General features: G+C 40.9%; 2 protein-coding genes across 3 annotated transcripts; one reads left to right on the forward strand and one right to left on the reverse strand.

The window, feature by feature from the left end:
• Positions 1–7,563: 7,563 nt before the first annotated feature.
• pnpla8 (patatin-like phospholipase domain containing 8) lies at positions 7,564–17,818 on the reverse strand. 2 transcript variants are annotated; one of them, XM_085137762.1, is made up of 10 exons: positions 17,693–17,818; positions 15,272–16,316; positions 13,673–13,822; positions 13,425–13,576; positions 13,126–13,220; positions 12,841–13,012; positions 12,605–12,662; positions 12,244–12,438; positions 8,943–9,138; positions 7,564–8,806 (listed from the first exon to the last, which is right to left on the reverse strand). In XM_085137762.1, the coding sequence occupies exons 2-10, from the start codon at positions 16,172–16,174 to the stop codon at positions 8,532–8,534; spliced, it is 2,196 nt and encodes a 731-aa protein (XP_084993888.1). In that variant the 5' UTR covers positions 16,175–16,316; positions 17,693–17,818; the 3' UTR covers positions 7,564–8,531. The 2 variants fall into 2 exon arrangements, with proteins under 2 accessions (XP_084993888.1, XP_084993887.1); XM_085137761.1 differs by having other exon boundaries at positions 15,272–16,312; positions 17,638–17,808.
• Positions 16,312–21,881, forward strand: akap14 (A-kinase anchoring protein 14). The gene has a single exon (XM_085137769.1). The coding sequence runs from the start codon at positions 16,746–16,748 to the stop codon at positions 17,256–17,258; it is 513 nt and encodes a 170-aa protein (XP_084993895.1). The 5' UTR covers positions 16,312–16,745; the 3' UTR covers positions 17,259–21,881.
• Positions 21,882–22,157: the final 276 nt, after the last annotated feature.

Raw genomic sequence — 22,157 nt, forward strand, 5'->3', positions numbered from 1 at the left:
AAAACCAGCAGCAACAGAGATCGTCTACGCTCAGAGAGGATGGCGCACTCCTCTCACAAAAAGAGGACCAAGCCTTATCCCAACATTTGACTTTTGTGCTTTAAACATTGTATAAACAAGGCCCACATGCCATGAAAACTTTTATGCCCTTTACCCCAGGAGGAAAAGAAGATCACCAGCATGTTTTCATCGTAACGGAGAAACAACAGTAAAAGCTAAGATTTCTGTCAAATAAGGTAACACAGACTCCCTATATGATTAGTCGGCTTTCTAAGGCACGTAAATACTCTGTCTGGTACTTAATTAATATTATTAATCTATTAATTTTAGTCTAATATAACGGGGCTCAAACTAGTAGTAATCTAAAACCTCACAAAAAGAAGACTATTTTCTTTGAAATCAGAGTGAGACTCCTTTGCTTTAATGTTTTCAGTCGTTACCAATGTGATTAAAACAACAGATTAAAACAACAACAACAACAACAACAACAAACAACATGAGCGCAGCAGAGGGGCCTGCGGGCGAAGGTGCGTGAAACAAACAGTCCTGCCGGGATGTAAAGGCTTTATTTCTAAAACGTTGAAACCATTGCTTTGGTAAATCATCATTAAGCTTTGTTTACTTTATAGTTTTGGCTCTTGTTTTTAAAGACCTTATATTTGCAAGATTTAGATGTTGAGACATTGAGCAGTTTAGTCATTGGCACTTACGTTGGCTTTGCTGCCAGTGTTTTTCACTGGCACCTTCAAAAGTCTCCATTCAGTATAAAATTAATACAGTGTGCTGCTAATAGATGTTTCCCAGTGTCACGTGCCTGGACTGGACAGATGGCCTATACAGATATGAACAAGGCCTTGCTGGTGTCAAACACTCCACTGCACATTACATTTTCATTACTGGCCCGCCATCCCACTACATATTTTAAACTGCAGATCCTTCTTCTCACATGACAGCTGTATGCGTGAACACTCCTCACCTATCCCACATAACTCAGGTCGTGTCATGTCAGGGACACAGGAAGTATGTCTTCTATAGACTGCAGCCATCAACACCAGTAATCTACAGACTCACTATCTCTCTCTCACTCACCATCACTACATACACTACTAAAAAAAAGGAACACTTTTCAATCAGAGTAAGCAGTTAAACCTACGGTATAATGAAGTGAGCAGTTAAGTAGCAGAGGGGGGTGCTAATCAGTTTCAGTTGCTTTGCTGTTACTGAAAAAGGAGCAACAATGATACAACTCCGATAACAGAAATAGCTTTAGGCTACAGGTGGATGCCACTTTTATTTTTTTTTCACCAGCTGTGCATTTGTCTAGAGTAGGGGTGGGCAACTCCAGGCCTCAAGGCCCGGTGTCCTGCAGGTTTTAGATATATCCTTGATCAAACACAGTTGATTTAAATGGCTAAATTACCTCCTCAGCATATCTTGAAGTTCTCCAGAGGCCTGGTAATGAACTAATCATTTGATTCAGGTGGGTTGACCCAGGGTGAGATCTAAAACCTGCAGGACACCGGCCCTTGAGGCCTGGAGTTGTCCACCCCTGGTCTAGAGTCAGTGTCAGAATCAAAAACAGACTTCCTGAGGGTGGCTTGGGGGCCTGACGTCCTCTAGGACAGCAGCCCCCAACCTTTTTGCGCCACAGACCAGTTTATGTCCAACGATATTTTCAAGGCCTTTAAGGTGTTGCGGATAAATACAACAAAATAAAAGAAGATTTATTCATAACACATGGGAAAAGACCCAGGGAAACCCATTTAACAATAAAAACAATTTTAAAAAAAAGATAAAAACCCTGAAAACTATCCATTTCACACCTGAGCCTCAACTCGGGGACCGCTACTCGGGGACCGCTACTCGGGGACCGCTACTCGGGGACCGCTACTCGGGGACCGCTACTCGGGGACCGCTACTATAGGACGCCGTGCTCACTACCCAGCACCGTGTGTTTTGCCATAGAATACCAGAATTAGCATGTCCAGACATGAAAGAGTCTGGAGAAGCTGTGGCAATAGTATGCACCTCAATCTGACCAGAAACTCAGTGATGCCCTGGTCCATATCTGGGAGGGGATTCCTTGGGACACCATCTATTGCCAAACAAACTACTGAATACCATTTTGAGTTGCTGCAATGCAACTTTGCAATTTGATGTTTGGAGTCTCTTTTAATTCAGCCCTCTATAGGTTGATCATTTTAATTTCTATCAAATGTTGTAGCATCCTTTTTGTTCCCAACACATTATCTAGTCCATATCAGTATAATCTGATTGGGCGATCGTGGCGATCGTGGCTCAAGAGTTGGGAGTTCGCCTTGTAATTGGAAGGTTGCCGGTTCGAGCCCCGGATTGGACAGTCTTGGTTGTTGTGTCCTTGGGCAAGACACTTCACCCGTTGCCTACTGGTGGTGGTCAGAGGGCCCAATGGCGCCAGTGTCCGGCAGCCTCGCCTCTGTCAGTGTGCCCCAGGGTGGCTGTGGCTACAATGTAGCTTGCCATCACCAGTGTGTAAATGTGTGTGTGAATGGGTGGATGACTGGATATGTAAAGCGCTTTGGGGTCCTTAGGGACTAGTAAAGCGCTATATAAATACAGGCCATTTACCATAATATCCAGCACGAGGTTTTTCTCCCATAAAGGTCTGATGTTTTTAGAGCGTTCCTTTAATTATTCTGAGAAGTGTATTTTCACCATTATATGTCAGCAAAAAGAAAAACAGTGAGCTTGGAGTTTGCAGCTGTGGCTTAATCATATGTAGCTTCCCACAGGGCAGGCTCAGATCATCAACACTGTTTAGGGGGGAAAAGGATATACGTACAGTTTGTCCACGATATGTGCATGAAGTAACACTCATCTGGGCCGAGGGACATTAGCCTTCACCACTGTGCAGAGTGCTGTAACGTGCAGTAATGGTGACAAGGCCTGAGGGAAGGCCACCACCAAAACAAACACAACTTAATGTGAGATGAAAAATATGCTGCTGTGTCTGTACATGTACGTTCAAACCTCAGAGAGAATGTTGCGCACCAGCTCATGGGTGTGACTGATATTATCCTTTTAAAGACGTGCAGACGTTGAAACGGTGGGCGCTGGCACTGATGTCTGACATTTCCACAGGGCAAGTAGGATGTTTGTGTGTGTGTGCGCAGGTGTGTCTCCATATTAACTGGCTGACAGAGACCTGCAGAGAGCAATGGCACTGTGCAAACTCAGTTTTCGTTCAGTGAAAGACATGGCGAGACAAGATTATTTATTTATTTAATTTTTTTAAGAGTGCGACATTACTGGCAGACACACCACTAAGTGGAAAAACACTCCTGCAGCAGTACTTTAACATATTTTCATGCTTCAGAGGCTTTCTCTGTGTCCTGGAAAGCCATCGTATTCCTATCACCAAGCATCTTTTAAGGCCAAAATATGTCGGACTTGGAGTGGGGTCTACTCCAGAGCTTCTCTGTGCCACTGTATGATTTAAAAACAGTTTATACAGGTCAAGATATATTATGGCATTACAGTGTTGACATTCACCAGATATATACTTTCATAGTGTTAATATTTACACTGAGGAGAAGCAGCTAGAATCTTCATCCCACTTATTGGGATGAGCAAGAGTTGGGTGTATTGATCCAAATATCCATAGTTTCAATACCAACGCTGGTATTGGTATGGGATTGATATTAGCATGAAAGGATCAGTACTTTGTTTCTATCCTCTGACAGACACCTGCTGAGAGCCACAGCTCTGTGTAAACCATGTTTCTGTTCTGTGATTGACAAGGTGAGACAAGGTTTTTATTTTTTATTTATTTTATTTTTTAAGTAGTATAAAATTACTGTCAGATACACCACTCTATGTGGAAAAACACTAAAGCAGCACTTATTTTACACATATTTTCATGTATCAGAAGCTTTCCCCGTGTCCTGGAGCCCCATCTTATTCCGATCACCAAGCATCATTTAAAGCCAAAATATGTCTAAATTTGGGCTCTAGTCATTTGCAACATTTTTGGAGTGGGGTCTACTCCAGAGCCTCTGTGCCACTGTGTGATTTAAAAACAGTTTATACAGGACGGGATATATTATGGCAGTAATAATAATAAGACAGTGTATGTTTAACATTCAACCAGATATATATTTCCACACTGTTAATGTTTACACTGAAGAGAAGTAGCTAGAGTCTTCTTCTCACTCATCAGTATGAGCTAGAGGTGGGCAAATATTGATAGTATCGATACTAATGCTGGTATTTATTGGTATTGGATCAATACTTTGTTTCTTTCCTTTAGGTTCAGTATGTAGCCCACTGAATTGTGTTTCATAAATTATTTCTTTGGAAATGAAAAAATATACCTTTAATAACAGAAATTGATCTAAAGTGGTTTGGAGACAGGCTTCTTTACATTCCAGGCACATTTATATGATACTCTGAAAAACCCAGTTTTGAAATACATGTTTGTTGTTGTTGTGTTAACTCATTATAGTGGAAAGTAAAAAAAAATATCACAGTGATATAGTGGCCATTAAAATGTGTTCAGAATGTGAAAATTGGTGATTATTCATCTCATAAGTAATTTTCAGACTGCTCAGCCCTGCATAAGTTAAACATATCAGTGCTGGTATTGGTATCTGTAATACTGGCCCTGTATTAGCAAGATCACAAGCACTACTGGCCCCAAACCATGATAGAGCCTCCACAGTGCTTTACAAATAGCTGCATATACTCACTATTGTACTTCTTTCCTTACCTCTCCCATATATATTGACAAGGTTTCAATAATATTTCATATTTGGATTTTTCAGTTCCGTTCATATGTAATTTGGGATAGCATGCATATGAACTTGTTCAGAGTACTCGTGAGAAGGAAATACACTTAAAAAAACTGAGTGAGTGCTGGGCCATTTTTTTCTCTCCTTTCTTCCTTATTCATATTCATATGAGGGAATTCAAAACCTGTAACCCCTTTTCCCGTGGGTGCACTCACACAATTGCAAGTACTTTAGACTGAGAGATTGCAATCTCGCATTTAAGGGGTGGCGGCTGTGAATCTCAAAAACAGAGTAGAGAGAAGGCAGTCACCTTGTAACAACATCTGGTCACATGCTACACTTTTGTTTGTATAAGAAGATGGCAGATCCTGGCAGACGTTGATCTGATAATCACATAAGCCAAGAGCGTGAACTTGAAAACAAGAGTAGAAACTTGGCACATGCTTCAAACACTGAGCAAAACTCAAAGAGACACATTTATTAAGTTCCAACTGATTTTCTATAGCAGTGAAATAAAGCAGGTCTGCTGTGTAACACATTTTTGCCAAAATCTGAGGCAATTTTAAGCAAACGTGGGCACATACGTTGAGAAGATTGTCAATGGGAACCAAAGCAGTTGCTAGGGAACACCAGGAACAGGAGGCGTAGAGACAGACAGCTCTTGCTATAGTGCGGTGGTATGAACTATTTATATAGATGCTTCATGTAAACAGTGCTTGGCGGACTTCACTCTACCCTGGCATTTTGGCCTTTAACACCGAAGAGAACAGAATGAAAATCGCGTGTGAGTGTTAATGTCACATTCACCTCATTTGTCTCTCTTGACCACCCTTGTCAAAGACACCCAAGTCTCTATACCTCCATCTCCATCTCCCCATCTATCTATCTCTAAATAAACATTTGTAACTCAGAGAACAGCAAAGAGCAACAGCAATTATTTCAACATTTTTAATTTGCTACATAAACAGAAAACGTAGAAATGCAGCCAACCCTGACCCACTCTCTGTCTTAAACCTTGAGGTATAAATTGCAGCACCTTCAGCATGAAAGTTTCACTTCTTATACAAACTCACTGGCCAGTTTACTAGGAACTCATTGGACCCTTATTTGCCTTCAAAAGCGCCTTAATTATACAAACTGGGGCCGGAAATATTCCTCTGAGATTGTGGTGCATATTGACATGACAGCATCACACAGTTGCTGCAGATTTCCTGCACACACAGTGCTGCTGTACAAAGGTGCTCTACTGGATTCAGACCAGGTGACTGTGGAGTTCATTTAAGTACAGTAAACTCATTTTCCTGTTGAAGAAACCGGTTTGAGATGATTTGAGATTTGTCACAAGGTGTGTTATCCTCCTGGAAGCAGCCATCAGAAGATTGATTACACTGTACTCATTAAGGGGTGGACACGGTTAGAAAATACACAGGTAGGCTGTGGTGTTTAAATAATGCCAGTTGGTACTAAGGGGTACATGCTCAGTTGAAACATTTTAGCATGCAACCTAACTGTACTGAGATCCTGCCACGTGATTGGCTGTTAGTTATTTGTGTTAGCAAGCTGTTGAACCGGTATGCCAAACAAAGTGGGCTGTGAGTGTATTCCACAGTAGTGAAGAGTGAATTCTCTGCCATCTATCAAATTTTGGACAAATAACCTAAAAACAAAAAATCAGCGCTCTATCAATCATGTTAATATATCGAAAAGGGTGGAACTTTTACTTTGAAACAGTCAGGGAATTCCTGACTCAAAGAGTATTTTGAGCCATGTTTATCACAGAAAGACACTTTCAGACACACTGGTAGCTGTACACACCCCTGCAGGATCTCTCACCCCGTTATCAGTGTTCACTTAATGAAAAAAATCACTCTAGAGCAAGGACGAGAGTAGGCAGCACGATCGTAAATCAGGATCTGACGTTTGGCTGAGGCCACGGTCAATCTCAAGCTGGTACTGAAAAGAAAAAAAAAATAAAAGGTCCATCAATTCGCATGTCAAGCTGTGATGTTGACACACTGAATGCAGGAGTGAGACATCAATGCAGTGAAATACTTGCACTACTCTGATATCTGTAGCTTTTCAGGGTTTGCAGGTGCAGCTTTTAGTGGCATGCCGTTTATGTTGATTCGGGTAACGGCAGCATGACTGGGGGGAATGATCCCGTGGAATTTCAAGCGACAATCAATGAGATCAAAACAACAAAGCAAAAACCTAATGCGCGCAACTGGAAAAGAAAAGCAATTCATCATAAGACGACACTTGGCATTCTTCATTGACAAGTCTTTTGTGTGGCTCATTGTGATTTGTGTGTGTCCTTATTTTAAATGACACTGAGGCAGCAGAAACTGAAAGCAGATATACATCACACACAAACACACAAACACAAAGAGAAACAAAATCACTTCTATTTGCTCTTTAGGTGTTTAGGAACTAAGGAGAGACATTTCTGCAGTTTTGAAAACAAAATGATTTTCCATTCTTGCCTGGTATAGGATTTCAACGCAATCCTCAATACACTGGGTGTTCCTTTGTCTGTTGGTTTGTTTCCTAACACCCCAAACGTTATAAATGAGTGACAGGTAAAGATGCTAAAATAATACAGAAAATCAAAACAATCAGATGAGCCCACAGTGGCAACAGTGGGAAGGAAAAACTCCCCTCTAAACAAGAAGAAACTTCTGGCAGAACAGTCAGGTTTAATAATAACTAAGGATTCATTTCAAAGTAGTGTGTAAACACACAAAGACTGAGTGAGTGAAGAACACTGTGTGCAAGAAGCAAGCGGGAAGAGTGGTTTGACAGTATAATTTTATTAAATCATTACATTTTGCTCATTTTTGGCATTCCACTAAGTAATGAAGGAAGGGGTCAGCGCAGGAAGGATTCTCACAATGTCAAGTCTATTTAGTTTATAAATTGTGCAGAAATAGAAATCAGGCTTGATTGAGGTTCAAGGTAAAAGCTTTATATTAATCATGGGGCCACAACTAGCTGCTTAAAGCGGGATAGACATGCTTTTTACCAGATTACAACACTTTCTTTTACTTTATTATCAGTCTTCAATGCAATATGTGCACATATTTTTATAAAGTGTTAAATTCTAACACTTCAAAACACTTCATAATTACTTATGTCATAATTACCACAAAATGTATTTACATCATTCTCAACAGAGAGGCTAAGAATTACCCTTTAAAAAGTGCGTGAGGTGTTAACTTGTGTACAGTGTTACAGCTAGGCAGTCACGCTCATGTTCTCACGGTGCAATCGTGTATTAATTACATCTTTATGTATTCAAGTTACTGAAAAAGAAAACAAAGCTCACTTCCTTTACCCAATAACCATAGGAAAACCGTTGTGTATAACAGGTATCACATGTCCATCTTTGTGCGTCCCAAAAACCAGTAAACCAGCATTTTCTTACATTTTCCTCCCCCCTCAGTCATGTAAAGGTTTCCGCTGTAATGTCAAAACCTGCTCAGTTCTAGTAGAACATTCCGTCTCCACTATAGACACATCCTTCCCCACCAACAGCAAATTGTATTACACTTGTTAATTATTAAACATCAATATGACCAAAGGGTCTTTTCTTTTAGTGTTAGGTAGCTGCGGTAAAACAGTGTAAACATTTGGCATTTAACTTCAAACTGTCTCCTAGTATGCATCTTTTCCACAACATTGATTCCATTGGGGTCTATTTGCCTCCCTGTCTGTGTCTTTGTATCTTAAAAAATAAACCCCTAGGGTCACACTGCTACCAGGCTAGAGCTTGGAGACGAAGGGGAAACCTTCGTACATGTCGGCCTTGAGCTTGGCCCACTCGGCCAGTCGCTGCATGGCGCTCTTCTCCTGGCCCAGGACGCTAGCCGCCTTCCTCAGCTTGGCTTCGTTGCGCTCGAGGTAGCGCTCGCCCTCGCTCTTGAGGAAGTTCAGCTTCTCTACACGGTTCTCATTCAACTGGATGTCCTCGCTCATGTAGGGGTTGAAACGGAAGTAGGTGTCCGGGGGCAGGAGAGCATCCAGCATGGTGTGTACTTCTGAAATAAGGATGGAGGGACATGTTTTTTGTTTTAACCAATACTGGTTTTCATCACAACACCTCTAACCTTTAGTTTAGAAATAACTGCTTGAGGGATGTCAAACACCGATAAACAACATGTTGTGTGGTCCTACCCTCTGTATCTGTGGCACTGCTGATGACGTGAGCCAGTTTGGTCTTGAGGCTTGTGTAGGTTGTGCTATTCTTGCCCGCTGTCTCGTGTCGCCCGGTGCCCAGAGACAGCACGCACTGCAGAGGTGTGTTTGGCCACAGACACTTACACTCATGAATGGCCAGAGCTGTGGGGTTGTTGATTAGGAGTCCTCCGTCCTAGAGAGGAAGAAAGGCTGCCATGTTTTTATTGTGCAAAGAAAGATTTTTTGGTATGTGTCCTTTAGCTTAAATATATCTGTTGTGACAGCATGTTGAGGACAAATGAGGTAAGAGGACAGGCTGTCCTGGAGCTACACAGCTTTGGGCGAGAGATGTGCTGTGCTGGAAAACAGTCATGTTTATCACGAAGTAAACAAGCCCAGAAAACAGTGGTTTTATCTGCCCTCAAAAATAAGTTGCATTTGGATCATTTGGACAGAAATTACCTACAGTGGATACAGAGTTTAATAAATGTAGCTTCACTGGTAAATCTTACAACTTTCTTGTATTATCCCATTGCTTTTGCACTACCCATTTGGTGTGCATTTTTACTAAATAGTGTTAACAGATTCTTGACAGAATCATGAACAGAGAAAAAAAAGAAAAAAAAGAAAAAGAGAATAATCCAGCTCAATGGCTGTCTGAACCGTTTTGCTGCTTCTGCTCTTTGTCAGCCTTTCACCAAGTTCAGTTCTGAATTTAATCCAAGCACTGAAGTTCTTTTGGCTGAGATTAAATAGTGTGAGAGTGTGGCACTCCATCTTGCCCCGCAGAGAAGTGGGAAAAGGTTATTTCCACTCTTCTACAGGTGGTGGGGCAACAGAAAAGCAATGAAACTAATGCAGTAGTTTAGTTTGTAAGGATACATAACCAGCATAAAAGACTTAGAAATCATTTTAGGAGGCACATTTATATCAGACTCAAAGTTTCATCTGATGAGAGTTCCCTGTTTCACTCTTCAGAGTGACCGTAGGCTGTAACGGGTCAGTAGCACCAGGACAACAAACAAAAGCAGAAAGCTCCTGGTAACAAAAATCTTTTCTTCTGCTCTTCACTTATCCGCACATTACATTAGACCACAGTAAGTGTTGATCTTAATGGGTCTGCTCTGCTCTCAAGGCGTTCTTATGGTACAATAAAACATTAAAAGTGTCATTTTAAGCCTGGTTGTGTGACTGTTAAGACAAAGGTGTAAGCAATTCATATATATTCGTATACTATAAGCTGCACTGCTGAGACAAACCACACAGATTTCTCTTGACTCTGACATTAAATGACATTCAGAACCCCTCTGATCTCAGTGACTGCAAGAAACTCCTTAGTAATGCTGTATGATGAAAACAATGGACTTGAGTGTGTTCATGTGTTTTTTTAATCCCTTGCAGTGGCAGAACTCTCCTGAGAAATACCGCTGCAAGTGCTGAAAACTAGAGTAGGAGTGAGATCAGTGGGTGGCGAGCGTAGCTCAAAATGTTGATGAAACACTATTTGGCTCCAAGAGGAATTTGGAGAACAACGCACATAACTCTCTCAGTCTCTGTCTTTCCATCCCTGCTGTCAGCCCAGTGCATCGGAAACAGATACTTTCTGCAGAGGTGTAAGTGAGGAGAGAAATGTGCAAACAGAAACAAACACACACACACACACACACACACACACACACACGTTATACATGCAAACAGAAATGTAACTGTAATTGTGTTGGATAGAAAGGGAGATTACAGCCATGTCATATTTGCCTTGTTAATAAATGGACAGAAAGCAGCAGACAGCTTAGCTTTTGTTAACTAAAGATTAGAGCACGTTTGCTGGGATAGTGCCACAAAAAAAGCTCTCCGGGCAAACAATGAGCAGGCCTTTGGTTCTAAACCAATAACGTCTACAAGTATCAAGGCTTATGTAGACCAGAGGTGGAGATTATGACCTGTTATTGGCTAAAAAACAGAAAAGGGAGGGGATCTACAAGGACTACTGTATTAGAAAATGGCAGGGGAGAGAAGAAGGGACAAGGCTAATTTTGCTTAAGTAGGTTATCAAAATGAAGCTAAGCCTTGAGGATAATTGCTGCCTGTAAGATCATCTAAAGATATCCTGCCTTAATAATACCACTTCAAAATAACACATTAATATTAGTCTTTCTGGGCAACTTCCAGATTTATTAGAGTACAGCAAAATACCAGTGTGTTTTCTTAAATTGCAGCACATTTGAACTCTCAGGGCCACCGTCTAAGCCCCACCTAATACATTAAAAGCAATCAGTTTTTAAAATGAGAAAAAACCAATACATCTGACAAGAATCCAAACTAGAACCTAAATGACATATTGGGCAATATTACGGGCTGACTGATGATCTCTGTAGAGTCTGCATGTTCTCACTTTGCTCGTATGGATTCGCCTCCCACATGCTTGTTGGGTTAACGGCAGATTCAAAATTTTCTATAGGATCTGAATGTGAGTGTGAGCAGTCCTCAGTTTCCCTTCCTTTCGCTATGTGACAACTGGAATAGGCTCCACACAGACACGGTTCCTTGAAAATATTCTCTTTCATAGGGAATCAGAAACATTTGCAATTTCCCTCGAGGAAGGCCTTTCGAGGTGTAAAAATGAGGATACCATTGATGTTTATGGGCACAGACCAGGTCTGAGGACTCTCTCTCTCTCTGTACCGCCACCCCATTCTGTTGACTTTCCCCTCTGTCCTTCAGGCTCTTGACAGCCAGAAAAGAGGAAGAGCCAATTATGGGGCTGTTCCAAGGTTGTGAGTTTGAAATAGTGGAACAAATCTGCACATATATCCTTGATGCACAAACACACACAATGCACTGCAGCTTAGTTTATGTGTAATAAAATGCTCTATGTAAATAAAACTGCCACTGCTGTTGCAAGCAGTGCCTGTGTCCTTGGCACTGGTCCCTTAAAAAAGCAGCATCGTGGCAGAAGCGCATTGGCAGATTTCCTGGAAAGCAAACCTCTTAGAGACGTGCACTTTCACATGCCAATCTCAATCTCTGTTACTTCCATAACACTGGCTTAATTTTAGGCTTAATTTGTGACAGAAAATAATTCTTATGGTTTTGAAAATGTGGAGGTCAACTGAAACCAAGACACAATAACTAAATTAATATATTGTGATTTAGTTAGTGAAGTGGATAAGCAGTTAGCAGCATGAGTGGATGGACAGATGAGTTCAGTTCAGACTTAAATTTAAGTTAAGAATAAATAAATAAACTGAATAAACTGAACAGTCAAACATCTCCCAGTTGTCTCACATTCATGTTGTACCTGATGAAGGTCTTTTCCCAGAACAAATTCCTGAAAGTAGCCCGGAGCGGCAGACGAGGCCCTGATAGCCTGCCACATCTTGTGTTTGCAGTCTCCATAGTAGTGAGATCTCACTCCTGGCATGAGTCGATAGTTCCTGAACACATATGCCTTCAGAGGAAGACCTCTATTCACAATAGTGCTCACTGCTGACACCTAGTGGGCATGAAAAGAACTTTTTAATTTTGAAATCAGTTTCATGAAACCCTTCAAGTCCTAAGTCCTCTGCGGTATAAACAATGAGAAGAGAAAAACTAAACAGGCACATTAGAAATATTAAGATGTTAAACTAAATCCCATGGGTGTGCACTCAAACACTTACTTTTGGGCAGTGGGGAACCCTGGCACTCTCGATCATACGTCCATCACCCATCCGTTCTCTAAAGAAAACACAAAATTACATACAAATACTCTAGACTATCCTGGTGCCTTTGAAGCTGAGGACTGAAGAGAGGAAAGAAAGAACGCAAAAAGTGTACAAAAAAAACAAGAAAAAGAAAGAAAACAGACCTTTTTTTTTTTTTTTAAATAAGCAATGAAAGAGCGTTGCAGACTAACTTGAGGATGTTCTCCCACATTTCACTGTCATAGAAAGCATGACTCCAGCCCATCTTCATTGTTCCTACAATCACATTCTGTTTGAACACATCCGAGCCCAGCTCCCGGTACATCTTCTCGCACTCTTCCAGGGGGACCTGGAAAATCCCCAGCATGAAAGCCAGAATGGCACCTAATGGAAAGGAACAAGTGAGGACAGCTGACACCCAAAATCCTTTAATCAATGAGATACATGATGGATTAAGTTTATAACAGACTGACAAGGGAGAGGTGGCAACACCATACCTGTGCTGACCCCGCAGATGTAATCAAAGAGCTGGTGGACTGGTTTCCCTGTGAGGTCCTGCAACTTATGGAGAGTCTGCAGGGCCAGCAACCCCCTGGAACAGTTTAACAATATATTTCAGTCTGTGTCAGCAACACTTTTACTTTAGACAGATTAACGTCTGCTGATCACCTCATTTAAAAACAAACAAACAAAAAAAAAAATCAGTGTTTCATTCATTACATTCATGTGCAGTAGATTTGTACTCTGTATTAGTTTTAATATAATCTGGGTGTCTGTCTTTTGTCAAAAGCCGCACCTTGTTCCTCCTCCATCTATGGACAGGACTCTAATTCCTCTGCCTTTGACTGGTTCAGTGTAGCCAGTGAGGGCCAACGCTTCTCTCACAGCAGCCTGAAGAGGAAGATCTCTGGCCTGGCGCAGTCGTAGAAGGCAGGGCAGCGCTTTCTCCTATCAGTCACAATAGTAAACACAGAAATGAATGACTCTAATGACCATGCAACCCACATGTTACAAGAACAAGTTGAAATTACAAATAACACTAACCTTGATGGCCACAACTCGAGTCTCTGGGAATTCCAGGAGATGGTTGCTAAGCTCCTCCACTCGAGCAGTGAGGAGTTTGACGTCGGTGACGGCCTGCAGGCCTTTCACCAGAGCTCTGGTCCTGTTGTCTACACTCACCCTGGCTATTATCTAGGTGACGAATGCAGACAAAATAAAGCAAAGGTCAAAAATAACGTGGAAACTGTTTGGATATGTGTTAAATGACAATGACAAATAGTAGAGCTCATCATTTATTAGGGGAATATCAACCATCCCTTCCATGCCCAAAGACACGCTGCGCTACATCATACATTTTTATATATCTGGGAGCTGAAGCAATAATTATGGGTAGTTCGACATGTGGATGAGGCTGCCTTTGTGGGTTTGAAATAAAAGGTTATTACATGCAGGAAAGGATGAGTTCATTTTACTCCCTTCACACAACGAGGTGATCTAATTGTAACCGGTATGAAAGGAGAACAGGACGAGAAGAGGAAGATCCAGTCACGTGACTATGAGATCTCTAGTTTGAGAAACAGTTGCCTCACGTGTCCTTAACTGCCAGCTTCATTAGACAGTAAAGGGAGCAGTACACACTGATGCATGTTTCCCACATGGTGTGATCTTTATTTCTTACAACTAGTGTTAATATAGATTTAGTTTTAGTCATAATCTTTTAGTCATAGTCTAAAAGGTCATAGCTTAGTCATTTGGATTCTTTTAGATTTAGTCTCATTTTAGTTCATACACAGTTCATAAAGCATTTTAATTTCCCTTGACATAAAATTAGAAATGTGACCATATACCTGCTCTTCCCTTCCTCACAAGTGTTGATGTTTTGTCCTGCTCTCAAAAAAAAAATTACGATGGACAAATCAAATGTGCACATAGGAAAGTAAGAAGATTACTTCTGATTGGATCACTTCCAAACTTAATTTTTCTACATGACTTATTTAGTTCTGACAGGATCTCGTCTCTCCAGAATAATTCCACCTTATTTTAATTTACTGAAGAAAGTGTAAATACATTTCATCTATGTTTTTGGCATTAGCTTTTATTTGGCTGTCGTCCTATTTTTGTCAGAAAAAAGGCACTTGACAAACATTAACACTGCTTAGAAGAGAGTTCTTTTTTCAGGCGCATTTTGAAACTATAAGAAAAAAACAAACGTTTTCAGCTGTCTTAGTACGAGTCTTTTAATAAGATAAACTTTCATTAGGGAGCACACTGAGCTTTTGGAACACGGGAGTGAAATGGGCCCGTTTTCCTATGCTGAAATTCAATTAAGCATCATTAATGATTTACAAATAATTACTTCATTTTCCATGAACTGCCATTTACCACTTAGGTACAAAGAAATGTTCCTTTTAAACAAGGACCTCTCTAACCCACCCTAAGCTTTGAGTGTTAAATGTCTTATTTTTATTGCCCTGCATGGAATTATAATTAGTGCTAGTACTAACTGCATCAAAATAAATGATTAACCTGACTTAAATTTTTCATTGTACTGCTTCTTCTCTCCTGTTCTGTTTTGCTTGTGAATGTGAATCAAAGATCTGAAGCATGGATCGGTCATTAGCATCACATTTAACACCTCACCTTTTCCCTTTGAGTTAGCAGCTCTTGCTTTGCTTTGTCGGCTTTCTCTTCCTCACTCTCCGTCTTTACTCCTTCCTTCTCTGGAGTGGCATCATCCACGGCAACATCTGAAGTCGTGTCTGCCATTTTTTTGGAATCGCTTCTAAATTTGGGGACCAGTGGTGCGATGTAGCTGCCGACAAAAGCCTGAACACTGGGCCGTGGGTAGGACAGATAATGAGTGAAGCCTTTTCTAGGGGAGGACGTCGCCACAGCTTCGCTTTCGGCAGAAGGAGCCTCTACTGGAGGACTAGGCGAAGAGGAAGAGGCAGAGGCAGGAATTTTAGCTGGCGCCTCAACACTTTTTCCTACTGGGGACAAAACAGGAATGTGGTCCCCCTTCTTCTGAGAGGAAAACTGAGGAACTGGTCCAGCAACATGATCGCCCCCTTCTATGTGCTGCTGCTGCCTGCTCTCGCCATTTTCTCCTTCCGTGCCGTGTCCGAAATAAGCGTCAATGTGGTTGGCCAGGGTTTTGTAGGTCTCATCCATGTTGGTAGACAGAGCTGCTGGCTGGAGCAGCTGCATAGTTTGTTTTGCCACATTAGAGGACGGGGCAGAAACACTTGCTGCTGAACCCAAAGTGGACATGGACTTCTTTGTGGAAACAAAGGGCTTCTCTGTAATCTGCTGCTGCTCCTTATCTGTCTCCTCAGCTTCATCTTCTACTTTCATTGTAGTTTCAGGTGGTGAAGCGGTGGCCTTTGAGGCTACTGTCTCGGCTTTTACCCGAGACTTTTCTGCGTGGGTGCTCTCAGCTGTACCACCGCCGCCCCCCGCCTTGAGCCGGGAGAACTTGGAGATGATGTCTGTGCCACCTACTGCCTTGGTAACACTGTCAAGTGTGATCCTAATCCGTGACATACGTCTCCTGTTTCACTGGGGATGGCAGGAGAGAAATACTTTCCTCAAGCAAACAGATGAGGCGATAGCTTCTGGCAAATTCAGCAGCATTCTGGGAGGCTTTCTGCCATGGGTTTATTGTTCGCTGCTTGCAACACACTACCTGTAAAGATAAAAACAGAGATAAAAAGGAAATTATATAAAGAGGAACACTTGTATATCAGCCGGAGACCCTGTGTCCTCATATGGAAACCTTAAATTTGGGCTTTTTTGCACTTTATATTTCATTCTGCTTAATAAAGTGTTTTAAACACTATAAATCAGTGACTTTGTTTTATGCTGTAAAATAAACCTTATAGGGACCATGTGAGGAAATACTTTAAAAAAATGTTCTCAGTTCAAATATAGTGCTTTTCTTTTATTTATCAGTTCAAACTAATTCCGAACAGCTAGGTGAAATCAGAAAACAAACAAAAACATCTCAAACAGAAGCTCAGGGCGATATTGGTTAACTTGCTTGCAATTGTAAATTTGGCCAACAGAGGCCGCCGTCTGACCGGTAACTATAGAAACAGTCCAACACACAAAACAAATGACCGCAACTTTCATCAAGATACTGTTAAAAAGAGGGGCAAGAATGAACCTAACAACAGAGTCAGCTCAGCTTGTAAAAACCCTGCTGGACCGACACCACCGTGCTGAGAAGGCTGAGATGGATGATATCCCATGGGTTGCCTGCAAGGACTTCACAGTGAATGTCGGGGAAAAGCAGATTGGGGCTTACATTAAAACGTGGGAGCTCCCCTCTTGCTGGCTGTACAGTGTGGACTTTGTCTGCTCAACCGAGGAGGAGCACCGGACCTTCCACCACTACCGGGCCCGATTCAGCACCCCAACACCGAGGAAGCCAATTCGGGGGACAGCTAGCGTCTACTTCGTCGTGGATGTATCGAAGGTTAAACCTCAAACTCTACCAGTGGAAGTCATCTTCATAGTGGAGTCAAACAAACTGGTGCACACACCGGGGAGGACCAGGTTTAGAGAGAAGTGGCTGGTGGACGTTATAGAGAACAAGACTTTGCTCCAACGAATGGTAGACCTTTAAACCCAGCAGATAAAAAAAATATCGCTCCTTAAATTCCTGGGTGTTGTTAACTCTGCACTGTGAGGGTGCTTTTAAACTTCATTAGCACTCCACCACATATACTTCGAAACACAAAAAAGGCTAAATAACGACCATTGTCTGTTCTCTGGGTCCGCTTTGTACAGTTTGTTTTGGCGCTGGGCGTTAGCAGAACCAATTTAAACGTATTAGTGACTAGAAAGCTTCTTATTTTATATAACACGCTTATGTGAAGGAATAAGCACCTGACCCATGATTTCTGAAAGCTAGCTTACTAAACAGACGTCTTACACATACAACGCTAAACGTAAACATGTGACACCGCTGGTACCTGACAGCAATACTAGTGAACATAAAACACCTACCTTTCTAACACTATTGGTGGTAACAACATGAGCATATGGTCTCCTTCTCACCTTCTGGAACCCAGAGCTCCTGGAGTGTTTCATTCATGGATGGTACCTTAGAAAAAAATAAACAGGAAGAGGAGAGGAAGTTACGCATGTGGGCATAGTTCAGCGGACCGTTTCCCCTGCAGTGGTTTAGGTGTGCCACTAGAGGTCAGTAAAAACATATTAGGAATAAGGAGATATTACGAGCGTTACAACATTAGTTAAAATCTTGAAATCCTTTGAGAGCCACAGGTTTTCATTTCGAAAATAACAACAAAGAGTAAGGGGGAAGTTCCTTTTCAACAAAACCCTCTTTACTGTGCTATGGTGGCAAAACACAACAAGAATCGTCTCAAGGCCCTTTATATTGTAAGGTAAAGGCCCTGCAGTATTAGAGAAAAAAATCCAATAATCAAGCACTTTGTGAGTGTGGAGGGAAGAACTCCATTTTAACAAGAAGAGACCCTGACAGAATCAGGCTCAGGCAGGATCTGTCATGCACAGAAAGAGAAAAGAAGAAAGAAAAGAGGAAAGAAAAAGAGAGCACAGGGAAACAGGTTTGGGATCATTGTCTTGTTGAAAAAAGTCAGATACTTTCCAGGTGGTATTGCACGGTGGATCAAAATCTTTTGATGAGCTTTACTTTTCTGTGTCCATTATTTCATTTGTTTTGGTAAAACTAATGGAACACCCGTGTGTCTCTAGACCACGACATAGCCTCCACCATCTCTTCTGTACATACAGACAAAGATTTGAACCAAAAATGTCACATTTGTTGGTTTTTTCATGTGTAGGATAGTGGATCAATAGTCTAGTAGTTAACAAATATATTTAACACATGACATATAACACTTTGGTACTGAGCACAATATCAGGGTGGACTGCATCATTAAAGACACCTGGTATAAAAATCTATGGATCCATCTGCTGTGGCAACCCCATATGAAGCTTCTTGTGTAATTTGGCATACATCAGACTTATGTCTCTGTTTCCCTTCATTAAGAATGGCTTCGTGACAGCCCCCCCGCCATTTGACTGAGACATAAGTGATGTCTCTTTAAATGTCTCAAAAGAAATTTCAAATAAATGTTTTTTGTGTTCTTTAGCAATTAATTCTTTTTCTCCAGTTAATATTTTTTTCACTTAATATGTTTGGTTCAGTCAATGTGATGAATCTCTGTTAAGTCATTAAGGTTGTGTTATCTCATGCTCTTATTAATGGTTGGTTTAAATGATCTTTCCAAATCCAAATTGAGGTAATGTTACTGATCTGGTCACGACATGGCACTATTGCTCATTCCAATATGGATGGTTTCACAGTAAACACTTTTAGACTTATGACTTTTAGACTGAAGAACCCCTTCTGTTAAAACATAGGCAGAAAAATAACTGTGTTCGCAGGATTTTTGGGGGGGTCTATTTGACAATAAGGCATCTATATTCATTAATTTTGGGGCAATAATCTACTGCCATTCTTATTCAATCTCACTTTTCTATTCTCCTCAGTCTATATGTCAGCTGTTTTTTGATTATACCAGGGAAACTACCACCGAGCCATATGCATGACTACTTCAGTAACTCTTAGCACAAGTCACTGCATCAAAACCTAACCTTTCTAAGACAAAGATACATGGTATTTAGTACTTTTTTTCAGTAGCTTGAAGGTCGTTTTGGCATACAGTAAACGGTTGTTTTAAGCAACAACAAATTTACAAGATGCCGTTTGAGGAGCAGGACAGCCAAAAAGCAATAGCTTATCCTATTTGTCTTGTTGTTGTTTATCTAAATCACAAATGCAAAAAGTCTGGACCTATGAGAGATGCTTATCTGTACGCTGAGTTTCCAAGGTCTGCAAAGGATATGGGCACAACCTTTAAAATCTCCCTAGTCATAGCAGATATTACAAGGTCAAACACAAAACAATCGGCCTGCACATTTCAAAGAGACTCTGACATTTTTAAATGATTATTTTTTATCTTAAAACAAAAGTTTGCTTACTTCACACACAGGTTCGCTGACACTTAAAAAGTCAGTGTTCAAATAAACTTAGATATAAGTTTTAGATATATCTTTCATCATTTTAATCTCAAAAGAACAGCGTGGACAAAGTTCACTTGTCATGATGCTGCGGGTAATCCTGATGTTTAAAAAAAGAATATTGATAACATATATAATATCTCAAAAGATGTGTAACTATTGTTTTTGCACAGCTTTTGTAGAGTTATAGACAACTCTCTCTGTCTGCCTTGGTTTCTTTTTGAGTGTTTTTCGTTTTTCAAAAAAAGAGAAAGCACATGAGTGTTGGAAATGTGCTTCCTCCAAAGGGTGGCTGGAGTCTCACTTAAAGACAGCATGAGGAGCTTGGTCACCTGGGACGGGCTCAGAGTAGAGCCGCCACTCCTCCATATTGAAAGGAGACAGCTTAGGTGATTCAGGCATCTGACTAGAATTCCTCCTGGACGACTCGGGAGCCATTTCTGGCTTGGTAACGCCTAGCTGTCTATAGACTGGACTGGGAATGCCTGGGTGGTAATGTCTTTGCTTAGACTGCTGCCCGTGGTACCTGAATCTGGATAAGTATTAAAATAATGGATCGATGGATGGCTGGATGAAAGTAAAACGCCTGGCCTGAAGTACCTCTTCAGACTTTTACTAGTTTAGGCTAAAGCAGGCTGTAAGAATGACTTAAAACACTTTTTACTGTGGTCCACCAAAGAAGAAGAAAGCTGAGATATCTCTGAGATATATAGCAGTATCCCAATACTGAAAATGCACAGCAGCATTATTTCAATTCCAGTTTGAGAGGCATAAAGGCAACAACAGCAATTTGTGCTTAAATAGGTGGCAGCTGGAACAGCTGTGTAAAGACAGCAATGATGATTTTCTTTCTCCAGCAGGTGGAGCTGAAGCACAAAGAGATCTACATAAGCTGGATCATCTTCATTTTTAAAACATGAGGAGAAAAACAAATGAACACATTGTCAGTAGTCTTCAGCTCAATTTCAAACCCAGAAAATCTAGACTTGTGGTCACCTGACCCTTGCCACTGGAATCTACACTGCACAAAAAATGCCCCTGCATGAAAACTGAATCATATGCTTAGTTTGCCATCATCACAATACACCTGCATCAATGTTCACTCAATACTCTTTTTGCAGACTAAATGTTTGAAGAAAAAAACTAAAAACTGAATGAATGCACTGATACAACACAGTTAAAATGGAGAGAATTTACCAGCAGCACATCAAGGTATTGCAGGTTTTCCAGTTCTATTTATATTAATTCAGTCTTAAAAAAAACACAATTAAACGACTAATTGTATAACATGTAGCACTTAAGCAGCACACCAGTACATTAAATGTAAACCATTTAAATCTTGTTAAAAGAAAACATATGAAGTGATAACAGTGACATCGTACAGCAAACAAACTGAGTATAACAAAGGAAGCTGCCGACAGACCACAGTGAAATGCAACAACGCTGCACAGGGCAGCAGTCAAATAACCATTAATAAGTTAAAACTGATCACAAGATAGAGTAGAAAATTACTGTGCACAAGTCTTAGGCACTAAACATTCTCACAAATAATAGTTTTTATTTAGTAAACTTATATAAAGTGCAGTAATGCATTTTTGGCGTGGCCAACTTTGAAACAGCAAGAACAGGAAAACTTTCAGTTTTTCAAGCTTCTCAGCAGAAAGGCCGTTCCAAGCATCTCAGAGAAGTTGCCCCAGCTCTTTTGCAACACCTCAGATGCATCTGCTGCAGGGCTCTTGTTCTTTATGTCTCTGGATTGCGTCATGTTGCAGAATTTGGGTCCGTTCAGACACCACATCTAAGGTTCCTAAAACCTCTGCACTGCATCCCATAATAATAATAATAATTATGCACTGTAACAAAGCACCGAGAAGCTGTAATCCAGCTCCAGCAGGTGGAACCTTAAAGATGATCTGATACACGTGTGTAATAACAGAAGCAGGGAACTGTTTTGTAGAACACTGAGCTTTCATTCATTCAATCAAACATGGACACCAGCCAGTTTTCCTCATCACTGATAATAACCCAACAGGCATGTGCCACATTGTTCCACCCCACATTTCTCTGTATAGGAATGCATGGAGAGACGGTGATGTGTATGGTGGAGAAAGCTGTCAGCTTACTGAACATGAATTCTGTGTTTGCACAGCAGTCATAATGGTTAAAAAAAAAAAGAGTAGAAAAAACCCACATCATATAAGCTTCTGTTCAGACAGAAGTACAAAGGTTTGATGTTAAAGACGCAATAAATGGACCAATGATGAAAGCACATCAATCCCATGCTTATTTACTATTATTATTAGTATTATTATTATTATCTATCCCTCATTTTAACCACTTAAAGCTGGGATATGATCACATGTGTGTAAAAGGTATCCCCATTTATGTGTTATGTAAAACATATTTTGTGTTTTCTTCATTAGAATGCATTACACTTATTTCTGTGTTATAG

The sequence above is a fragment of the Neolamprologus multifasciatus genome, chromosome 17, assembly GCF_963576455.1.
Source record: "Neolamprologus multifasciatus chromosome 17, fNeoMul1.2, whole genome shotgun sequence".
In the NCBI taxonomy this organism is placed as follows: domain Eukaryota; kingdom Metazoa; phylum Chordata; class Actinopteri; order Cichliformes; family Cichlidae; genus Neolamprologus; species Neolamprologus multifasciatus.